Raw genomic sequence first — 18,439 nt, forward strand, 5'->3', positions numbered from 1 at the left:
GAACCGCTGGAGCAATCCCCACCGTGAGGAGAGGGACGGGCCCCGCTGGGCCTCAGCGGGTTACGGGCGGGCAGGTGCGGGATCCACCTCCACACCTGGGAAGGGCCTGGCTGGGGAAGGGGAATGCGACAGAAAAATGGGAAAAAAATTCCCAGCTGCCGGGGAGGGGGAGCCACAGACACCCAGCACTCCAGGCAGGCCCAACCGGGCCGGGTCAGCCCACCCGGGAATGCACCGGGACATCCCCCCCGACCCTGCCCCATCATAGGCTGCGGCTCCCCCCACCTCTCCCGCCGGGATGAGGGGAATGGGGTCTCCCCGCAACCTTCTCTCCCTCCCTCCCGCTCACCGTGCCGGCCCCGCCGCCCTTCCAGCCTTTCCCGCGCTCGGCCCCAGCGCCCAGCCCGCCCCCGGGGCCGGGCCTGTCCCGTCAGAACCCGGGGCGGGGCTGCGCGCAGGCGGAGCTGAGGCCGCTCCGGTACCGGGCGGGAGAGGAGAGGGGGTGGGAAGGAAGGAAGGAAAGGAAAAGGGGGAGGGATGGCGGCGATAGGAGCGGCCGGGGGTGCTTCAGAGCTGCTCCGCTCCGCAGGCTGAGGGGATCCGGAGCTGCCGCCGTTCTCTCCGGTAACCCGCACCGAGGTACCGGCGACCTTCCTGCTGCTGCCGGAGCCGCGGGTCAGGCCGCCCTGCCCGGCTGAGGGAGCGGCTTCCCCGGGGAGGGCAGCGAGAGCCATCGGCCGCTCCCTTCGGTAAGTTGGGGGTCGGGAAGAGCCGGGCCTGGAGGGGTCAGGCGGGGTCTGTGCCCCCGTGGAGCTGGGAGGGCTCGGCCCTGGCTGGGTGTTCGCTTTTCCTGCGAAAATCCCGAGTGGGTGGGTGGGTGCGCGGCCCCCGATGTACGGGGTGCGTGTGTGTGTCTGTATCTCTGCACCTACCTCTGGTTTGGTGGCAATCCCGCATGGAATCATACCCAGTAGGGTAAATTGGAAAGGAGATTAAATCTCCTCCATTGCTACCCCCTGCCATGGTCAGGGACACCTCCCACCAGCCCAGGTTGCTCCAAGCCCCATCCAACCTGGGCTGAGACACTGCCAGGGATGGGGCAGCCACAGCTTCTCTGGGAAACCTGGCACAGGGGCTCAGCACCAAGCTATTTCTCCCTCGTAGCCAGTCTGAATAATCCACCCGTCTCCCAGGAGGCACAGGAATGGCAAGAAAAGCCCAAATGAGGGGCAGGTCCCCTTGCTCCCCATTTAGCCCGAACCCCCAAAGCGTTTCGAGGAGACTGGGGAGGGGTCTTGGCCCAGCAAAGGATGTGGGCTCAAACCCAGTTGGAGATCGTTATGGTAATTATAGGATTACTCTAATTACAGCCATCCCCATGCCTGTGCTAGATACAGCTGACAGTGGTTGTAGTTAGGCAGGTAACGATTGCAATGTAAAAAGAAAAAAAAAAAAAAAAAATTGTGGAAAAATAGGAGGAAAGCACCCATGCCTGTGCTAGATACAGCTGACAGTGGTTGTAGTTAGGCAGGTAACGATTGCAATGTAAAAAGAAAAAAAATCATTGTGGAAAAATAGGAGGAAAGGTGCCTGGATTGGTTCTCGAAGCACAAAAAAATATTCTGGAGCTCGACAGACTTGAAATAGGGATTAAAAACCCAGAGTGCTGTTTTCCCTTTATGTTGCTTTAATGATCTGGCTCAGTTTATTCCTGCTTCTAAGAAAAATTGCTTCCAGGCAAAGCCCTTTTATCTTCAGTTTTGGTCTGCAGCAGAGTTATCGGTGGTTGGGGTGAGCAGAGTGATTTATTTGTATTGGAAATGTGGCTGGGCTCTCTGAAACAGTCACATTGTTGGTACTTTCATGAATGACTAAGTGACAGGATTACAAAGCAGGCACGCTTCTTTTTTAGGAAGAAAATAAATAAATAAATGCCCAGATTTCATTATTAAACCTCGTGGAAGTTGTCTAGAGCCATGTTTTCCATGGGTGTATCCTGACACGTTTCAGTAAATCGTGATTTCTGGGGAGAATAACGTGTTCTAGCAAAAAAATTATTCCAGCTGAACCACTTATCAGATGAGTGGGAAGACCAAGCTATTCTTACTGCAAGCTGCTGCTGCCTGAGCCGGAGACAAGTGCTTGTCAACTGTATTTATTTTCCTCGATTATTTTAATTTCCAGAAGCCCTCGTACAAACTGCACCTAAAATATTTCACCATCCAAATGCCATTTTAAGTTCAATCCCTTGCATTCATTGCCTGGAGGAGCAGCCAGCTGGGATAACTCTTTGAACATCATGGGGGAAAAGGGGTTTTTTGCGGGGTGGGGGGGATCCCTCAGCCACAGGGGGACCTCGTGGCTTTCACATCCGAGGTGGTGTGGCATTAAATGCCAGGTTAATTCTTTAAATCGTGGCAAGGAGCTCAACCTGCTGCTGAGTTGATGAGTAGGTGTGAGTGGCCTCAGGGGGAGAGCAGGGAATCGCTGCTGCTCTCCCATTCAGTTTCTGGGTGGAGCACCAAGTGTGGGTCATGGACCATAAAGCTTTTCCTGATTTAGTGCTCCAGCCAGGCTCCTGCGGGGCTGCCAAGCACTGCCTGCCTCTCCTTCAGCTCCTGAGCAGCTTTTCATTAAAGCTGGAGGTGTGAGCAGCCCTCCCAGATCACATCAACCTCCCTGCTGTGGATAAAGCAGTGCTGGGCTCGGTTCTCCTCCAGCCCTGGGGTCTGCAGAGCCAAGATGAAGGGTGTTTCCAAGTTAGAGGTGTTGTAGGTTATCATTGGTATCCTTAGTTTCTTTCCTGTGGATGTGATTGTTGCTTTGATTTGCTTGGGAAGGCCTCTGGAGTCCAGCTGGGGTATTTTTGGATGGTATCATAACTCAAAATAAACATAGTCAAAACTGAAGAAAAATAAGTTAAGGCAGGGGAATTGAGACTTAATGTTATCCTTAATAGGTTGGGCTTTTTTCCAGAATAAGTCAATAACAGCTCAAATTCAGGGGAAGTTCAGGTTTTAAGATGTGGTCTTGTGGCCAAGTACTAAATGGGCAAAATTAATGAAAACAGCATGTGACTGGTGAGAAATCTTTTTTTTTTTAATAACTTCTGTGTATGATGAAAGAAAAAAAGGAAACTATTCCAGTTGATTACAGCTCACTTTTCTCTCTCAGAATTCCATCAGCTCTAGAAGAATACCAACTTCCAGAGCAAGCCCAAAATTGTTTATTGTTCCTTTGTGTGTGAGTCTCCTTGTTACAATACAGCCAGGCTTTGGCTTTTGGATACTTGGACAGAAAACTTTCCAAATTCTTCCTTCTCTAGAAGGGTTGCGTACCAGAGAAGCACCAAAGAGATGGTGGGATCTCCATCTATGGAAGTTTCCAGTACATGGACAGACCATCCCTGAGCCCACACTGGCTCTGAGTGGGAGGGAGGGCTGGAAACCTCCCCCATTTGCTTCTTATCATAGAATCATAGAACTGGCTGGGTTGGAAGGGACCTCAGAGCTCATCAAGTCCAACCCTTGATCCACTCCCACTGCAGTTCCCAGCCCATGGCACTGAGTGCCACATCCAGGCTCTTTTGAAATATCTCCAGGGATGGAGAATCCACCCCTTCCCTGGGCAGCCCATTCCAATGGCTGATCACCCTCTCCAGAAAGAAATTCTTTCTCATGTCCAACCTAAACCTCCCCTGGCACAACTTGAGACCTCTTGTGCCCTCTTGTCTTGCTGAGAGTTGCCTGGGAAAAGAGCCCAACCCCCCCCTGGCTCCAACCTCCTTTCAGGGAGTTGGAGAGAGTGATGAGGTCTCCCCTGAGCCTCCTCTTCTCCAGCCTCAACACCCCCAGCTCCCTCAGCCCTTCCTCACAGGACTTGTGCTGGATCCCTTCCCAGCCTCCTTGCTCTTCTCTGGACCTGCTCCAGCACCTCAATCTCCTTCCTGAGCTGAGGGGCCCAGAACTGGACACAGGACTCAAGCTGTGGCCTCCCCAGGGCTGAGCACAGGGGCAGAATCCCTTCCCTGGACCTGCTGGCCACGCTGTTCCTGTTCATTGCACCAAAAGGGAAGCAGCTTGATGAAGAGGACTTGGAGGTAGTGGGCTATAGGCAAAGGTCTGGTATCTTAGGACAGTAATATCTAGGTAAAGCAATTCAATATTTAATGAATAAATTTAAAAAAAAGTCTATTCTTAGGGTTTTGATTGTTCTTTTGGAGGTATTGGGTATTTGCTGCTGATTTAATGAGACATAGGTTGAGGCTGTGGCTGTCTTATCACAGGTGTTGATAGCAGGCTACCTCTGCTAGGGGGTAATGCTCTTCCTGCCTCCAAATAGCTGCTAGATACTGCTTTTAGCTTGGGCTTGAAGTCTTTGTGTTGGGGCACAGTGCTTGAACAAAAAAAAAAGGCATCTTATGCATCTGTGCTTGTCGCCCCCCACCCCTCTGCAGGAGAGGTGCCCCTGGAGGAGGGAGCAACAAAAAACAACAACACAACCCACCCAGCACTCTGCTTGTCCTCAGGGACTGGAAGCTGTGACAGTGTTGGATAACCTTGAACTACAAGCCAGATCCCATGGCCCCAAGTGAACTCTGCTCCCCCCTGCACGTTGCTTTCTCTTGCTGTTTGCTTCAGAGGACACGTTCCAAGTGGAAGGGTTTTGTCAAGTCTGCCTGCTTTCAAGATGCCTGGGGTGTCCCCACATAGAAGAAGGCTTTTGTAGGCAGGAGACTAATTTTATCTCCCAAAAAAGATCTGGGAACTGATGCGTGCAAGCTGCACAGAGCTGCACTCCTCCCTTGAACCTTCCCCTGTAGGGAAAAGCAGGCTCCCTTGTCTCTTTCTTTTATCCTTGCCCACCTCTCCTGCTCTTTCTCTTGTGCTGGAGCCATTAGTGGATGCACAGCACACACTTGGATATCTGGAGAGAAAGTAATAGCAGGTTTAGGTGGATAGCCCCAAGTGCCCTGAGTGCCTCACTGCCCTTTCCAGCAGCCAAATTATTTTCCGTCCTCATTTTACCAGTGGGGCTGTGAATCATGGATTTGGAAAGGTATGAAGGCATCACCCCGTGTTTCAATGCCAAGCAGTGGGATTTGGGCATCTGCATACAGGTGCTTGTCTCAGCAGGCAGCTTGCCTGCCAGCTTTTGGACCTTTTTAGCAGATTTGGGAACCAAGGTTTTGTCTTCTGAGTCTCAGCCTGACCACCGAACCATCCTTTACTCTTCCTTTGCAAGGTCAAGTTCAAACCTGGCTTTGGTAGGATGCCATCCCCCTTTTTTTTTTTTTTTTTTTCATTTATCCCATGTTTTTTTCACAGGTCCAGTGTTCTGTCTGATTAGCAATTACTGCTCTGACGTGGCAGAATTGGTGCCTTGGTTCCAGCAGCCTCCAAACCCCAGGGAAACAGCTTTCCCTGCTGCTGGCTAATGGTCCATGTCCTGCAGCATCACGTGCTCTTTCTCCTCTTGGAAGTTTTCAGGGTTCAGGTACCACGAATGAGTTGCCATAGAAAAGAAAGAAAGAAAAAAAGGAGGAAGAAAAAAGAAAAAAAAAGAAAAAAAAAGGAAAAAGAAAAAAAAAAATTAAAAAAAAAGGTACAAAGTAGAAGGTGGCTTTACAGTTAAATACAACAAACAACCCAGAAATGACACAAAACTCTGAGCTTATTTCAGTTGCAAGGCTGAAGTCAGGAGATAATGGGCCTTTTCAGCATTTCTGGGGTTTTGTAGGTTTTGCAGTTTTTAATTAAAAGCCCACGTCCTGCCTCTTCTTGTTCCTTTTATGGGCTGGATGCACAGACTGAGATAATTGAAGGCTTCAAAAGCAATTACAAACTGTCCTATCCTAATTTTTAAGTACTTGACTTTGCAACCTCAGTGGTATCTCTCTGCCCAATTAAAAATCCCATATAGAGAGATTTCATGTATTTTATCACAGGCTGAATCCAGAATAACTTTTTTTTTTCTCCAGTTATTTCAGATTATCACCAGGAGGGTAAATGGGATTGCTTTTTTACCTCTGTTCTAAGAAGATTCAGTGCTTCACTGTTTCTGGGTGAAAAATAACAGTGTTACAAAAGTAATCCACCTATGTTGGTCTAAATAAAGGTGGTTTGGGTGCTATACACAAATGTTGCCTTTGTCCTACCTGCATTGCATCCTGCAGTGCTTTCACTGAAAAGCAGTTTGCAAAATCCTTAGAGAAGAAAAAAGAAATCTTTATTGCAACCTTGATTTGTAATTGCTGGAACATGGACCCAATTCTGTGATTCCACTTGGTACCAGTGAGGTACTGTTCACCTAGCTTGCTCTAATGCCTTTTTTTTTCCAGCATTTTTGCAATATTTAACCTCTCTCACCCTCATTCTGCATTTAGCATCTCCTCCTTTCCCCTCCCTGTCCCTTTCCCCTGCAGCTCTCAGGTTAGTGAGCTGTAAATAAGGAATGTAATGTCAAAAAATTCCTGGGTGAAAGTTACACCTGGGCTGCATTTGGCCCTCAGATTGCATCTAAGCCTCTTGGCACAGCAGCCTTATTCTTTTACTGAGAGCAGAGACTAAAACTCAGCCTGTGCAGCCCCAGGGGAGTGCAGAGAGGTTGTGTCATGCTGGCTAATCCTGGTGATGAGAATGGATTGAATGGAGAGAGGAAGTGGATGCCCTTTTCTTTTCCTGCCTAGTATTTACCATGTCAATTAGTGTTTTGGGTTTGGTTCTTTTTTTTTGAAAAAAAAGAAACCAAACCAAAAAAAAACAAAACCAGCACAACAGCCAGAAAAACTCAATGGAAGAGAGGAGCTGCACATCACTTGGTGCAAGAGCATCATGGTATGTGATGGGAGAGATATTCCTGTGTTCTGCTGTGCCTTGGGGAGTGAACAGCACACAGAACATATTGCTGTCTGTCTACCTTGAAAAAAAAAAATAAATTCTGCTCTGCTTTCAACCGAGTAATCAAAAGAGGATTTTTGTTCTTTCTTTCTTTTTCCAAGTGCAGCATTCAAAAGGAACCCTCTTATCTGTCTGAGAATTCAATACACTTTTTGGAAACAAAAGAGAATGAAATCAGCAACTGTGGTTCTCAGAGCAACACTGATTTTAATAATGTAAACTTTCTTCTCTAATGAGTAATAAGCAGTTCCATCTTTCACAGCCTTTTAAAATTGCTTTTAGTAAGGGACTGGATTTGTTTTAATCCTTTTCAGTATGTAAAGCCCCAGATATTTCAATCCCTTAGGGGCTCAGTATTTTCAAGCTCTGTTTGAAAAGGCAAAGGAAAACAGCTTTCAGAAATTGATGGGATCTGTGACTGATATAATTTAAATTTTTTTTTTTTTTTTTCCTATCCAGAAAGTGACCCAAAAGTGTCAGTTAAGAACAAGATCTCTGGCATCCCACCCTGTGGATTAGTAACAAACAGGCATATCATCTAGGTACAGTAGCTCTTTGTACCCTGACCTAGTTGTTTCTGTTCTGGCTTGTTCCTTCTTGAAAGGTTATTTGGAAGAGATGCAGAATTTGCTCAGTAAACAGCTAAAGCAGTGTCACCTGCCAGGGGAAGTGCTTCTGGTTAGAATGGACCTGGGCACAACAGATTGCCAGCACCTAAAACTCTGCTCTGCTGCCTGGTCAGAAGGGATACACTGAAAACACCTCAAATGGTTTATTCTGGAGGATGCTTTTCCCAAAGAAAGGTTAAGAGCACGTTCCATGGGCTCAGATTTTTGGGGTGATCTAGTGGATTCAGCTGAATCATATTATTTTTGGATTATTTTTGCACTATTTTTAGATTATTTTTAGATTAGGTTAGCAATTAATTGTTGCTGTTGCCCTGTGTACCTGGTAACTCAGCTGTGTTTTCTTCTTCCTTAGAGATTTCCAGAAAGTGCCTCGAGGAACTAGAAAATCCCTACAAGCAAGACTTTGTGTTTGTTTTCTGGCAACTTGGGAAGCCAAGCTGTCAAAAATGGCAGAAAATAAGGAAGGCAACACAAAAAACATCGACGTGAGACCCAAAAGCAGCCGGAGCAGAAGTGCAGACAGAAAGGATGGGTATGTCTGGAGTGGAAAGAAGCTCTCCTGGTCTAAAAAGAGCGAGCACTGTTCTGACACTGAGCCAGCAAGTGATGTGGGAAGATCAGGGACTCATTTAAGGAGCCAAGAGAGGAAGTACAGCTGCTCCTCTATCGAGCTGGATCTGGACCGTTCCTGTGGCCATAGGTTTTTGGGGCGGTCTCTGAAACAGAAGCTGCAGGATGCTGTGGGCCAGTGCTTCCCCATCAAGAACTGTGGCAGCCGGCACGCCTCGGGAATGCCATCCAAAAGGAAAATTCACCTCAGTGAGTTAATGCTGGATAAGTGTCCTTTCCCCCCACGCTCAGAGCTGGCTTTTCGGTGGCACTTGATCAAACGCCACACAGCCCCTCTGAGTCCCAAAGCAGAGGAGTGGATGATTACTGACTTATCCCAGCAGGAGGAAAAGGAGGATCAGCTGCCAGACGATGAGATTGCCAACGGGGGAATGGACTCTCCCTCCCAGTCCAGTGACTTCACTGACAGCAGCTCCTCAAGGGGTGACCTGAGGTCTGAGTTGGTCACGGGTAAGGTGGCAAGGAGCAGCAAAGATGAGAGCGATATGGACTCTGATGATGAGGTTATAACACTCTGCACAAGTTCTAGGAAAAGGAATAAACCCAAATGGGAAACGGATGATGAGCTGCTACGGATGGAAACGCCTCCGAAATACCACACGCAGATCGATTATGTCCACTGCCTGGTCCCAGACCTCCTCCAGATCAATAACAACCCCTGCTACTGGGGAGTCATGGATAAATATGCAGCTGAGGCACTGCTAGAAGGAAAGCCAGAGGGAACATTTTTATTACGAGATTCTGCCCAGGAGGATTATTTGTTTTCTGTGAGCTTCAGGCGCTACAGCCGCTCCCTCCACGCCCGGATAGAGCAGTGGAACCACAACTTCAGCTTTGATGCCCACGATCCTTGTGTCTTCCATTCTCCTGACATCACTGGACTCCTGGAGCACTACAAAGATCCGAGTTCCTGTATGTTCTTTGAACCACTTTTATCCACTCCACTGAACAGGACTTTTCCTTTTTCCCTCCAGCACATCTGTAGAACGGTTATTTGCAACTGCACAACTTACGATGGCATCGATGCCCTTCCCATCCCTCCATCAGTGAAGCTGTATCTGAAGGAATATCATTACAAATCAAAAGTTAGAGTACTCAGGATTGATGTGCCAGAGCAGCAAAGCTAGAGAATATTTTTATGAAATGAAATTGTCTCTAAAGAGACAAATAGAATATTCAGTCTTTTTCTTCCGTCTGGTTTGTTGTTGTTGTTGTTGTTTTTTTAAATTATTCTGCAGGTTATTTACCACCCAAACTAACTTCTAAGACTTTTTTACCAAATTGTACTGAGTCTTCCCAGCTCTCTTTTTTAGAAGTTAAATTCATTGTGGGCTTTTGGTACTGTTCCCAGACTTAGAGTTTTAGGGAATTTAAGGTAGGCTTTCTGGTATTTCTGTAAGTGGGTAGCCTTTAGTTCTAAAAACTCCTGAAAATCAGTTTTGAACTTGATCTGTCTTTTGTATTGTAATTTGCATATGTTGCTGACATGTTTGAAATTATGCACTGTTAACTAAAGGTTGACTCATCTGTATTTTCAGCATTTCTTTTAAAACAAGTGCTCTGGCCTCTCTCTCTCTCTGTGTGTATGTCCATCCTTATCTAATACAGTAAATGAATCCATCTATTTCTAACATTACTATTCCTAGCAAAATGAAGTTTGAAAGGGGATATGATCTTGCTATAAATACAGCAGGGGACTAAACACCAGGGAGGTGAAAAACAATTCAAGTTCAGGACACCACTCAGTACAGGAACAAACGTGTCCAAACTGGCTGTGAAAAGATTTTGGCTGGAAAAGAGGAAGGGTTTTCACGAGCAGCTTTTCATTTTCTATAATAGCAGTAAAAAGCAAACAGCTCATAAACTGGGATTTGATCAGTGTCTGGAAGGGATAAAGATATAGTTACTTATGATAGATGGGGCTAGGAGTTGGTAAATCAATTTCTATGTTACTGTTTCATTATAAGAAATATACCCAGTTTTCACTCCAGGAGCTGCTGCTGCTGGAATGAGAAAGCATGGGGTGGGAGGGAAGAGATTAAGGAAGAGATTTCCTTAAAAATCTGCATATTAAACTTTCTTATCTTGCACAGTTGATCCTGACTTGATAATAACTTTCTTGCTTTCTTAGTAGGAGGGTTGGTTTGGGGTTTTTTTTTAAATAAGTATAGTTAAAAGAAGTCTGCAGATTTTTCTTGCAATGTGAAGCATTTGGTGGGGTGGCCTCCTGCCAAATTCCATGTCCAGGAAAACCATGCATGGATAATGCTCCTAAAAGCATTACTTACATTACATGGATAGGCAGATCTGAATTAGTGGAGAAATCCCAGTGAGACTCCGTGGATCTGGGTCCAGGCAAGAAACTCTTTTGCTTTCCAGGCTGGCCTGGGGGTGCAGCTCCAGGTGTGACCTGCAGAGCTGTTCTCTTCTCTTGGTGTTTTATCCTCCTCTGGCAAATCTGGGCTCAGAGTTGCTCAGCCAAAGCTGTGTGAGATGATGTAATTGTAACTACAACCACCCTGCTGCTTCCTCTCCTTTGATCACAGGGAGCTTTTGTATCTTCTGAAACTGCCAGCCTGCAGAATTACAAATGTGTTTAATTTCATGCATGCAAAAGATCTTATCAAAAACCAGCAGTTACCCCTCTGCCTGAGGTTTTCTAGGTGTGCAGGCTGTACAGTGCCATAGAGTCTGGCTTCCAGCTTGCAGCCTGAGACTAAGAAATACTTCTCTTTGAATCTTTCCATTTCACTTTGCACAGAATCCCATGGATTTGTGGACATCAGGTCCATCCTGTGAGCTGGGTACTCCAGGAGTTACCAAGGAAGTTTTGCCACGCAGCTCCACTGGGGACCTGCTGCCCTTCCCTTTGCCCCCTGTCCCCTGCAGAGAATCCCCTTTCCACTACATTGCTGTCAGTGTGATGATGTAAACAGATTTCCAGGGACATCTGCTTAGAGACCAGGCTGTTTGTTTTCACTGAGTTTTAAATAGGTTCTGAACCAAAGTCTCCAGGGGGAAAATGGGAACGCATCAATCTATCGCATCGGATGAACAGGCTGCAGGACAATCTCTCAGCTGCTATAAATCAGCCTGGCTTTATTGATACATTTCTAAGAGCTCCTACCAGCTGAGATTCTCCCTCCTCCATATGCAAATGATAATTGTCTGACTGATGGCAGAAAAATTGCCCTTTTTTTTCTGCCTTCTTCTCCTCCTGCTGCTTCCGTTCAATCGCCATTGCTGTCTGCATTTGGTTGGTGGAGTTTGATATGGTTGGACTCAGCCCTGGTGAGGCCACACCTCGAGTCCTGTGTTCAGTTCTGGGCCCCTCAGTTCAGGAAGGATATCGAGGTCCTGGAACAGGTCCAAAGGAGGGCAACCAGGCTGGTGAAGGGACTCGAGCACAGGCCCTATGAAGAGAGGCTGAGAGAGCTGGGGCTGTTCAGCCTGGAGAAGAGGAGGCTCAGGGGAGACCTCATCACTCTCTCCAACTCCCTGAAAGGAGGTTGGAGCCAGGGGGGGGTTGGGCTCTTTTCCCAGGCAACTCTCAGCAAGACAAGAGGGCACAAGAGGTCTCAAGTTGTGCCAGGGGAGGTTTAGGTTGGACATTAGAAAGAATTTCTTTCTGGAGAGGGTGCTCAGCCATTGGAATGGGCTGCCCAGGGAAGGGGTGGATTCTCCATCCCTGGAGCTATTTCAAAAGAGCCTGGATGTGGCACTCAGTGCCATGGGCTGGGAACTGCAGTGGGAGTGGATCAAGGGTTGGACTTGATGAGCTCTGAGGTCCCTTCCAACCCAGCTAATTCTATGATTCTATGATTCTATGACTCAAAAGCTCTTAAAGGTCTTTTTTCAACCAGAATGATTGATTTTATATTTTATCAAGGACAGGTTCATACTAGGAAATTTATTTCTCCTTCTATCAATCGCTGCTGTTTCCCAAATACAAGGTGAGGGAGCTGCAGGCATCAGGTTTGCTCTGCTCCCTTCCCCAGTGCCTCTCATGGTGACCCAGGACTTGCCTGCCTGAGGTACAAAGTAATATCAAAACCTGACTTGATGTCAGGGATATTTACAGCCTGCTTAATTAAAACCCTCTTTCAGAAACTCATCATTTCAGATGGAGATTAGAATTGTTATTTTTATCACAAGACCACAGAAAATAGGTCCTGACCAGAAGCTGTGCTTGCTCTGGAAGTTAGCAAGGCCACTGTCTCAAAACCAGCAAAGATTTAATTCCCTTAATTCCCTCTGAAATGAAAGGCCGTGAAAGACCCTTTTTTGGGGTGGAGTTCCCCAGCACACTGCATTTTCAGTGGTGTTCTGTTTGCAGCCTACATTGTTTTGACATTTGAGGATGCATCACTTACCCCAAAAATGTCTTGAGCACTCCAGTTCTAGGAGACCTCTATAATACAGCAGCTGGGGGAAGAAGCACCTAAAAATAGCACCTTTGGACTGCAGGCCAGTTAATTGCATTTATTTAGAGAAATCCTACGTAGAAAATACCAAATAATGAAGTTTTGTGGAAGTTCACCCTCTATTTTCCTTGTTTATTTGTCCAAATCATTTTGACCTGTGTGACATCTGTACCCAATGGCAGTGAGCTGCATGTGTGCAGTCTGAGAAAAAATCCATTTAATGAAGTATACATTTTTAATTAAATGAGAATTCAACAGGTCTGTACCTTTTTTTTACCATTCACCATTTCCATATGCCATTTTTTATATTTACCTTTTTTTTTTTTTTTTAAATAAACCTTGTAGAAATTAACTGGTTTTACAACATGCCAAGAATTGTCATCCTAAAGCTTCCCTCCTGCTGCTGTCAGAGTCTTACCAGTGCTCCTCACTCCAAGAATATTTTACAACCCCTTGCATCTGAAGGATGATCTAAAGATCCAGCTTCATAATCCTTTGTGTTGAAACCCTCCCTAAAAATTAGAAACAGAGTAAGAACTTCCATTTTTTAAGCCCAAGCTCTTGCAAGACAGAGATCCCAAGTTCTTCAAGGATGATTGTTATATTTAGACAAGGAAAAAAGACAGAAAAAAGACATCAGCAAGACTGCAGCAGGTCAGCAAGGACATAATCCAGAGGTGACCCTGGCCACAGTCCCCAGGTTTTGGGGCACCCCACCAGCTTTGCATCAGGAATTGTGTCTCCCTGATGTGGTTTGTAGTGTTTGGAGTTGGTTCTGGAGGAGGTTTTTTAGAAACACAGCACGTTGAATCAGTATAAGCAGCTTCTGGTAAGAAAAAAAACATTTTGAGGAATTATTTTGATAAAAGGAGTTGAGGAAGGGGGGCAAAGGAGGCTCTTGATGCATATTGGGGAAACTACACATCCCCACTTTTTTTACAGGCTAGTTTTACAAAATAATTAAACACCCTTCCCATTAATTATGTTCTCTGGAGTTGTGTTGAAGCTCCAGGTTTTGGGGCACCCCACCAGCTTTGCATCAGGAATTGTGTCTCCCTGATGTGGTTTGTAGTGTTTGGAGTTGGTTCTGGAGGAGGTTCTTTAGAAACACAGCACATTGAATCAGTGTGAACAGAAAAAAAACCATTTTGAGGAATTATTTTGATAAAAGGAGTTGGGGAAGGGGGGGGGGAAAGGAGGCTCTTGATGCATATTGGGGAAACTGCACATCCCCACTTTTTTTACAGGCTAGTTTTACAAAATAATTAAACACCCTTCCCATTAATTATGTTCTCTGGAGTTTGGTTTTGCCTGAAGTGACTCTTTGCAGCTCTATAATGGTGTCAGCTGTTGGCCCAGCCCTGTCAATGCAGCTCCAGCTCCATCAGAATCATTGATGGATTTGGGCTGCTTTGTGTGGCCAATAACTGGGACCACAGATTTCTTCTTGATTTTCAGCAGCTGTCTTGATAAAATCCAGGGGGCACGTCTGGCAACGGTGTCTGTGGATCTGTAGTGGCAGATCCAGCTTTTAAAAAAAAAAAAAAACAAAAAAACAAAACAACAAACCAAGTGATCCAAGATTTAAATGCTTTCCTCTAAAAGATGCAGAGGTGCAAAGAAGAAATCCCTGTATGATGCAGCCATACGTGGCCTTACTGTAAGACTGACATGCTCTTAAATAATTCAGAAGGGGGATACTTTAATTTTGAAAAAGGATGCTGGAGGAAGGAGGATGAAGGAAGCTTTTAGTCAGCTCTAAGGTTAGATTTATTGATCTAGTGATCAATCCCTTTCTCTTTCCTGAATTTAAAGCTAATGGGAGACTGTGGTCAGAGATGAGTGGCTTTTAGTTAAGGTTTTTGACTCTTATAAATAATACAACAAATGTCCTAGTAAGTAATAAGAAATAAGATACTCACTCATTCTTTTTAAATAGAACAAATGTGGCAAACAAGACTCAGCTGTAATTTTTGCAGTCATTTATTAGACAAATTGCCCTTCTCTACTTCTTTTACAAGAGAGACATAAACCATTAGATTATTTATTCATGAATCAGAGCCATTAAGATGATAAATCAAATTATCAGCTTCCTGTCTCTCTTCAGTTTTAATCATTTTTTATAGTTCATGCAATATAACGACAGCTTCCTTCCTATGAAACAAGAGACCTTCAGAGACCTTTTTATTGTAAATGTACATTTCCTTCCCATTTTTAAGTATATCCCAGTGATTTTCTCTGTCAATTTGATCTGCAATAAAAATCCAATAAGGGCCTTGTACATTGATTCAATATAGCAAAGTTAGCCATGAAGTAAGTGATTCTGCTTCACCTCTGAGATAACAGCAGTGGAAAACCCAGTTAAAGGTTGGGGGTTTTTTTCTGTCTAAAAATCTCAGCTCTTTTTTCTCCCTCAAAATCTCAGCATTTTTACCCCTAAACGTGGTACCCTCCATTTAATGGAGAGAAATCTCAACCCAAGCTCACAGAACCTTTCTCAAAAGGCTTCACACGAGCTCTGCAGTAATATTATTTTTTTTTTTTTATGCTTTGGAGCTCATTCTTCCTGCTATATTCACTCAGCCAGTGTGTGTCTTTGCCTCTTCCCGTAAGGCTGAGGTCACTCCCTGAGCTGAGATTGTTCCACTCATCCTTCCCTCCCTCCCTTCTTTTCCCTCTGCTCCTGGCTGCTCCAGCATCTAAAGCAGTGGTGTGGGACATGACGTGTGGTGTGGGTGGAGGAGTTGTCCATTCAGAAGGAAAATGCACATCGATTTCCATTCCAGACAGCTAACTGGTTTTAAACTTGATTGTCCTTGGTAAAATACTACTCCTGGGAAAGCATGGATGAGGTCAGAGTTACCAAGGATGGGAGAAGAGCCTCTGGCTCCATCATTAGAAATACTCATAGAGTGTAAAAATCAATACTTGTTTACTCAACTCTATGAATAATAGAGTTTTGCACGTAAATATATAATTTATGCCTCTGAAATCCATAGGCACTGGCCTGACTTGCAATAACTTCCCTACATCCGTTTCAGAAATCCCCTGGGGGTTGGAGGGATGTGTTATCCAGGCTAAGTCTGTCCTCAGCCCAGGTCCTTAACAACACCTTCCTGCAGGGATCTCTGTGGGATTGGGAAAGACTGCCAAGTGCCTCCCTCCCTGAGGATCTCCTCACCTGGAGGCTCCAGTTGTTTTATTGCTGGGGGAAATCCCTTGCTCGGAGAAGGGGCAGTGGGCACAAACTTGAAGATAAGGATGTTCAACCTAAACATGAGGAAAAACTTCTTTTTTATGAGGGTGACAGAGCACTGGAAAAAGCTGCCCAGTGGGATTGTGGAGTCTCCCATCTCTGGAGAAATTCCAGCCCCACCAGGACATGTTTCTCAGTGATCTGCTCCAGGTGATGCTGCCCTAGCAGAGGGGTTGGGCTGGGTGATCTCCAGAGGTCCCTTCCAACCCCTCTGCCATTCTGTGATTCTCTGGGATGTGTTTAGGACCAGTCAGAGAATCAGAGAGCACAGCTCCCACGGTGACCATGGCGTAATTAAAAGTCATCCCAGGCTCATTAAGGATGTTTGGCCACTGAGGAGGCACAAAACCAGCATCCCTCTGGCCCCTGTGAATTCCAGTCCCCACCAGCACAGAGATGTGAGGTCTTGTGGGGCACATCTCCAAACCCACACCATGCTGTGGTGCCTTTTTGCAAAGAGCTTGCCCTGTAAAACCCCAAAGTGTCTCCCTGTCTTCTTTTTTATGCTCATGGCTCTTGCATATCAGAATGATGCAGCAGGGAATGCACCACATCAGGTGCTTCCATTGGCCAGGGCTGGGAAGCACTGATTTAAAAAAGATTTGAATCCAGCTTTGAGGCCCTTTTTAAAAAAAAAAAAGGTTATCTGGGAGCTCTTCCATCTTTTTTTTTTTCCTTATTTTTCTTTTCACTGTTTTGGTGAGAGAGAAAAGATCATCATTATTTCCTGAGCCTCACTTTCAACCACCTGCTAAGAGCAGCTCTAAGTCTGTCTCAGCTGAACAGGTTCATTCCCTGACCTTTTTTTTTTTCCATCCATGTTGAGTGGGATAGACCACAGCCCATTGCTTGTGCTCCTGGGGGGTTTTTTGTTGGAGGAAAAGGCTGGGTTTGTCCTTTGGAGCAGTGGTGGGATTTTATTTCTAGGTCAGGTCTTTATGTGTAGTCACATGAAGTTTCAATTTGGACAAAACACCCTGTAAGGGTTCTTGGTGCTTGATGCTGTTATGATTAGAAAGTTGTCTGATCAAATTTTGTTTCCAATTAAAAAAAAAAAATTGGATTAGCTCTCAGACTGAGACCTTTTGCTGTTATTTTTAGTCTGCAACTAATGAAGCCCTGAAAATAGAGTGCAAAATGAAAATACTGTGATTGGTTCTGCTGGGATGGTGGGGAAAATACATTAGCAGATCAGAAAGGGTAATAAATCTTCTGTCACAACCTTCCTCATTAAACCAGATAATTTGAAATTGCCTCTGGTGTATTAAACAGTTCATTATTTTGTAGGGGAGCAACACACAAGACAAAAGAGTAGTGTTCTTTCAACTGCTATCCAACCCTGAAAAGAAAAAAAAATATCAAGCAAATTTAGTCAAGAAAAATCAATCAGAGCTTTGGCTGTGTTGCTGCACAACTTGTTTGCAGCCACCTAAAACTTTGTGTCCTCCAACTTAGGTCTCCAGAAAATACTGAGGGGCAGGGGGAAGGAACCAGCTCTGTTAAACCTGACAATGTTTTTCTCCACAAAAATCAGGTAATTTCAGGTCTGAGGTTATTTTTTCTGATGGTTTTAGCACATGGGAAATCAAAAGCCAAAAAAATTTAATTTCTTTATCAGCATCTTAATGTTTTTCCAGGGGCTGCAGGCACCAAAGGGTGCCAGCAGCAGCACAAAGGACAATCCCAGTGAGAAAAAGCAGCAAAAAAGGGGGATTTGGGGTGACAGCTGAACTGAGGAAGGAACCCCAGTGCTGGGGAGCAGCAGAGACTTTTCTCTCTGGGGCTGGCTATGACCTCTCATCAGCAGGAATGGGAAATCTCCACCCTGGTGCTTTTGGCAAGGAATATCTCCATGTGATCCTCAGCCTCCCCAGAATTTCCTCATTTTTCAGGGCACCTTTGACCTGGCAAGTGAGAAGCTGAGGGCATGCTGAAGGCTTTTCTTGTTCTTTTTTTTTTTTTTTTACAGCAAAAACTCTGGGCTCAGGCTAGAAGATGATCATAGAATCCTAGAATCATAGAATCAGCTGGGTTGGAAGGGACCTCAGAGATCACCAAGTCCAACCCTTGATCCACTCCCACTGCAGTTCCCAGCCCATGGCACTGAGTGCCACATCCAGGCTCTTTTGAAATATCTCCAGGGATGGAGAATCCACCCCTTCCCTGGGCAGCCCATTCCAATGCCTGATCACCCTCTCCAGAAAGAAATTCTTTCTAATGTCCAACCTAAACCTCCCCTGGCACAACTTGAGACCTCTTGTGCCCTCTTGTCTTGCTGAGAGTTGCCTGGGAAAAGAGCCCAACCCCCCCCTGGCTCCAACCTCCTTTCAGGGAGTTGGAGAGAGTGATGAGGTCTCCCCTGAGCCTCCTCTTCTCCAGCCTCAACACCCCCAGCTCCCTCAGCCCTTCCTCACAGGACTTGTGCTGGATCCCTTCCCAGCCTCCTTGCTCTTCTCTGGACCTGCTCCAGCACCTCAATCTCCTTCCTGAGCTGAGGGGCCCAGAACTGGACACAGGACTCAAGCTGTGGCCTCCCCAGGGCTGAGCACAGGGGCAGAATCCCTTCCCTGGACCTGCTGGCCACGCTGTTCCTGAGCCAGC

General features: G+C 45.8%; 2 protein-coding genes across 5 annotated transcripts in view; one reads left to right on the forward strand and one right to left on the reverse strand.

Moving 5' to 3' along the window:
• WDHD1 (WD repeat and HMG-box DNA binding protein 1) overlaps positions 1-362 on the reverse strand; it is a 37,564-nt gene extending 37,202 nt beyond the window's left edge. For 2 of the 3 annotated variants that reach the window (XM_071745206.1, XM_071745204.1), the window contains exon 1: positions 23-111. The gene's annotated coding sequence lies outside the window, so the exon portion shown is untranslated. Of the gene's footprint in view, positions 1-22; positions 112-285 lie in introns of those variants that run through there. The other variant, XM_071745205.1, reaches the window with a different exon arrangement.
• A 102-nt stretch (positions 363-464) lies between these two features.
• On the forward strand, positions 465-9,728 carry SOCS4 (suppressor of cytokine signaling 4). 2 transcript variants are annotated; one of them, XM_071745217.1, is made up of 3 exons: positions 465-749; positions 7,359-7,441; positions 7,881-9,728. In XM_071745217.1, the coding sequence occupies exon 3, from the start codon at positions 7,975-7,977 to the stop codon at positions 9,283-9,285; it is 1,311 nt and encodes a 436-aa protein (XP_071601318.1). In that variant the 5' UTR covers positions 465-749; positions 7,359-7,441; positions 7,881-7,974; the 3' UTR covers positions 9,286-9,728. The 2 variants fall into 2 exon arrangements, with proteins under 2 accessions (XP_071601318.1, XP_071601317.1); XM_071745216.1 differs by lacking the exon at positions 7,359-7,441.
• The last annotated feature ends 8,711 nt before the right edge of the window (positions 9,729-18,439 follow it).

Source organism: Heliangelus exortis, chromosome 5 (assembly GCF_036169615.1).
Source record: "Heliangelus exortis chromosome 5, bHelExo1.hap1, whole genome shotgun sequence".
Taxonomy (NCBI): Eukaryota; Metazoa; Chordata; class Aves; order Apodiformes; family Trochilidae; genus Heliangelus; species Heliangelus exortis.

What these genes read in the sequence shown, in the direction of transcription:
- SOCS4 (XM_071745217.1), top strand. Translation starts at nt 7,975, where the DNA reads ATGGCAGAAAATAAGGAAGGCAACACAAAAAACATCGACGTGAGACCC.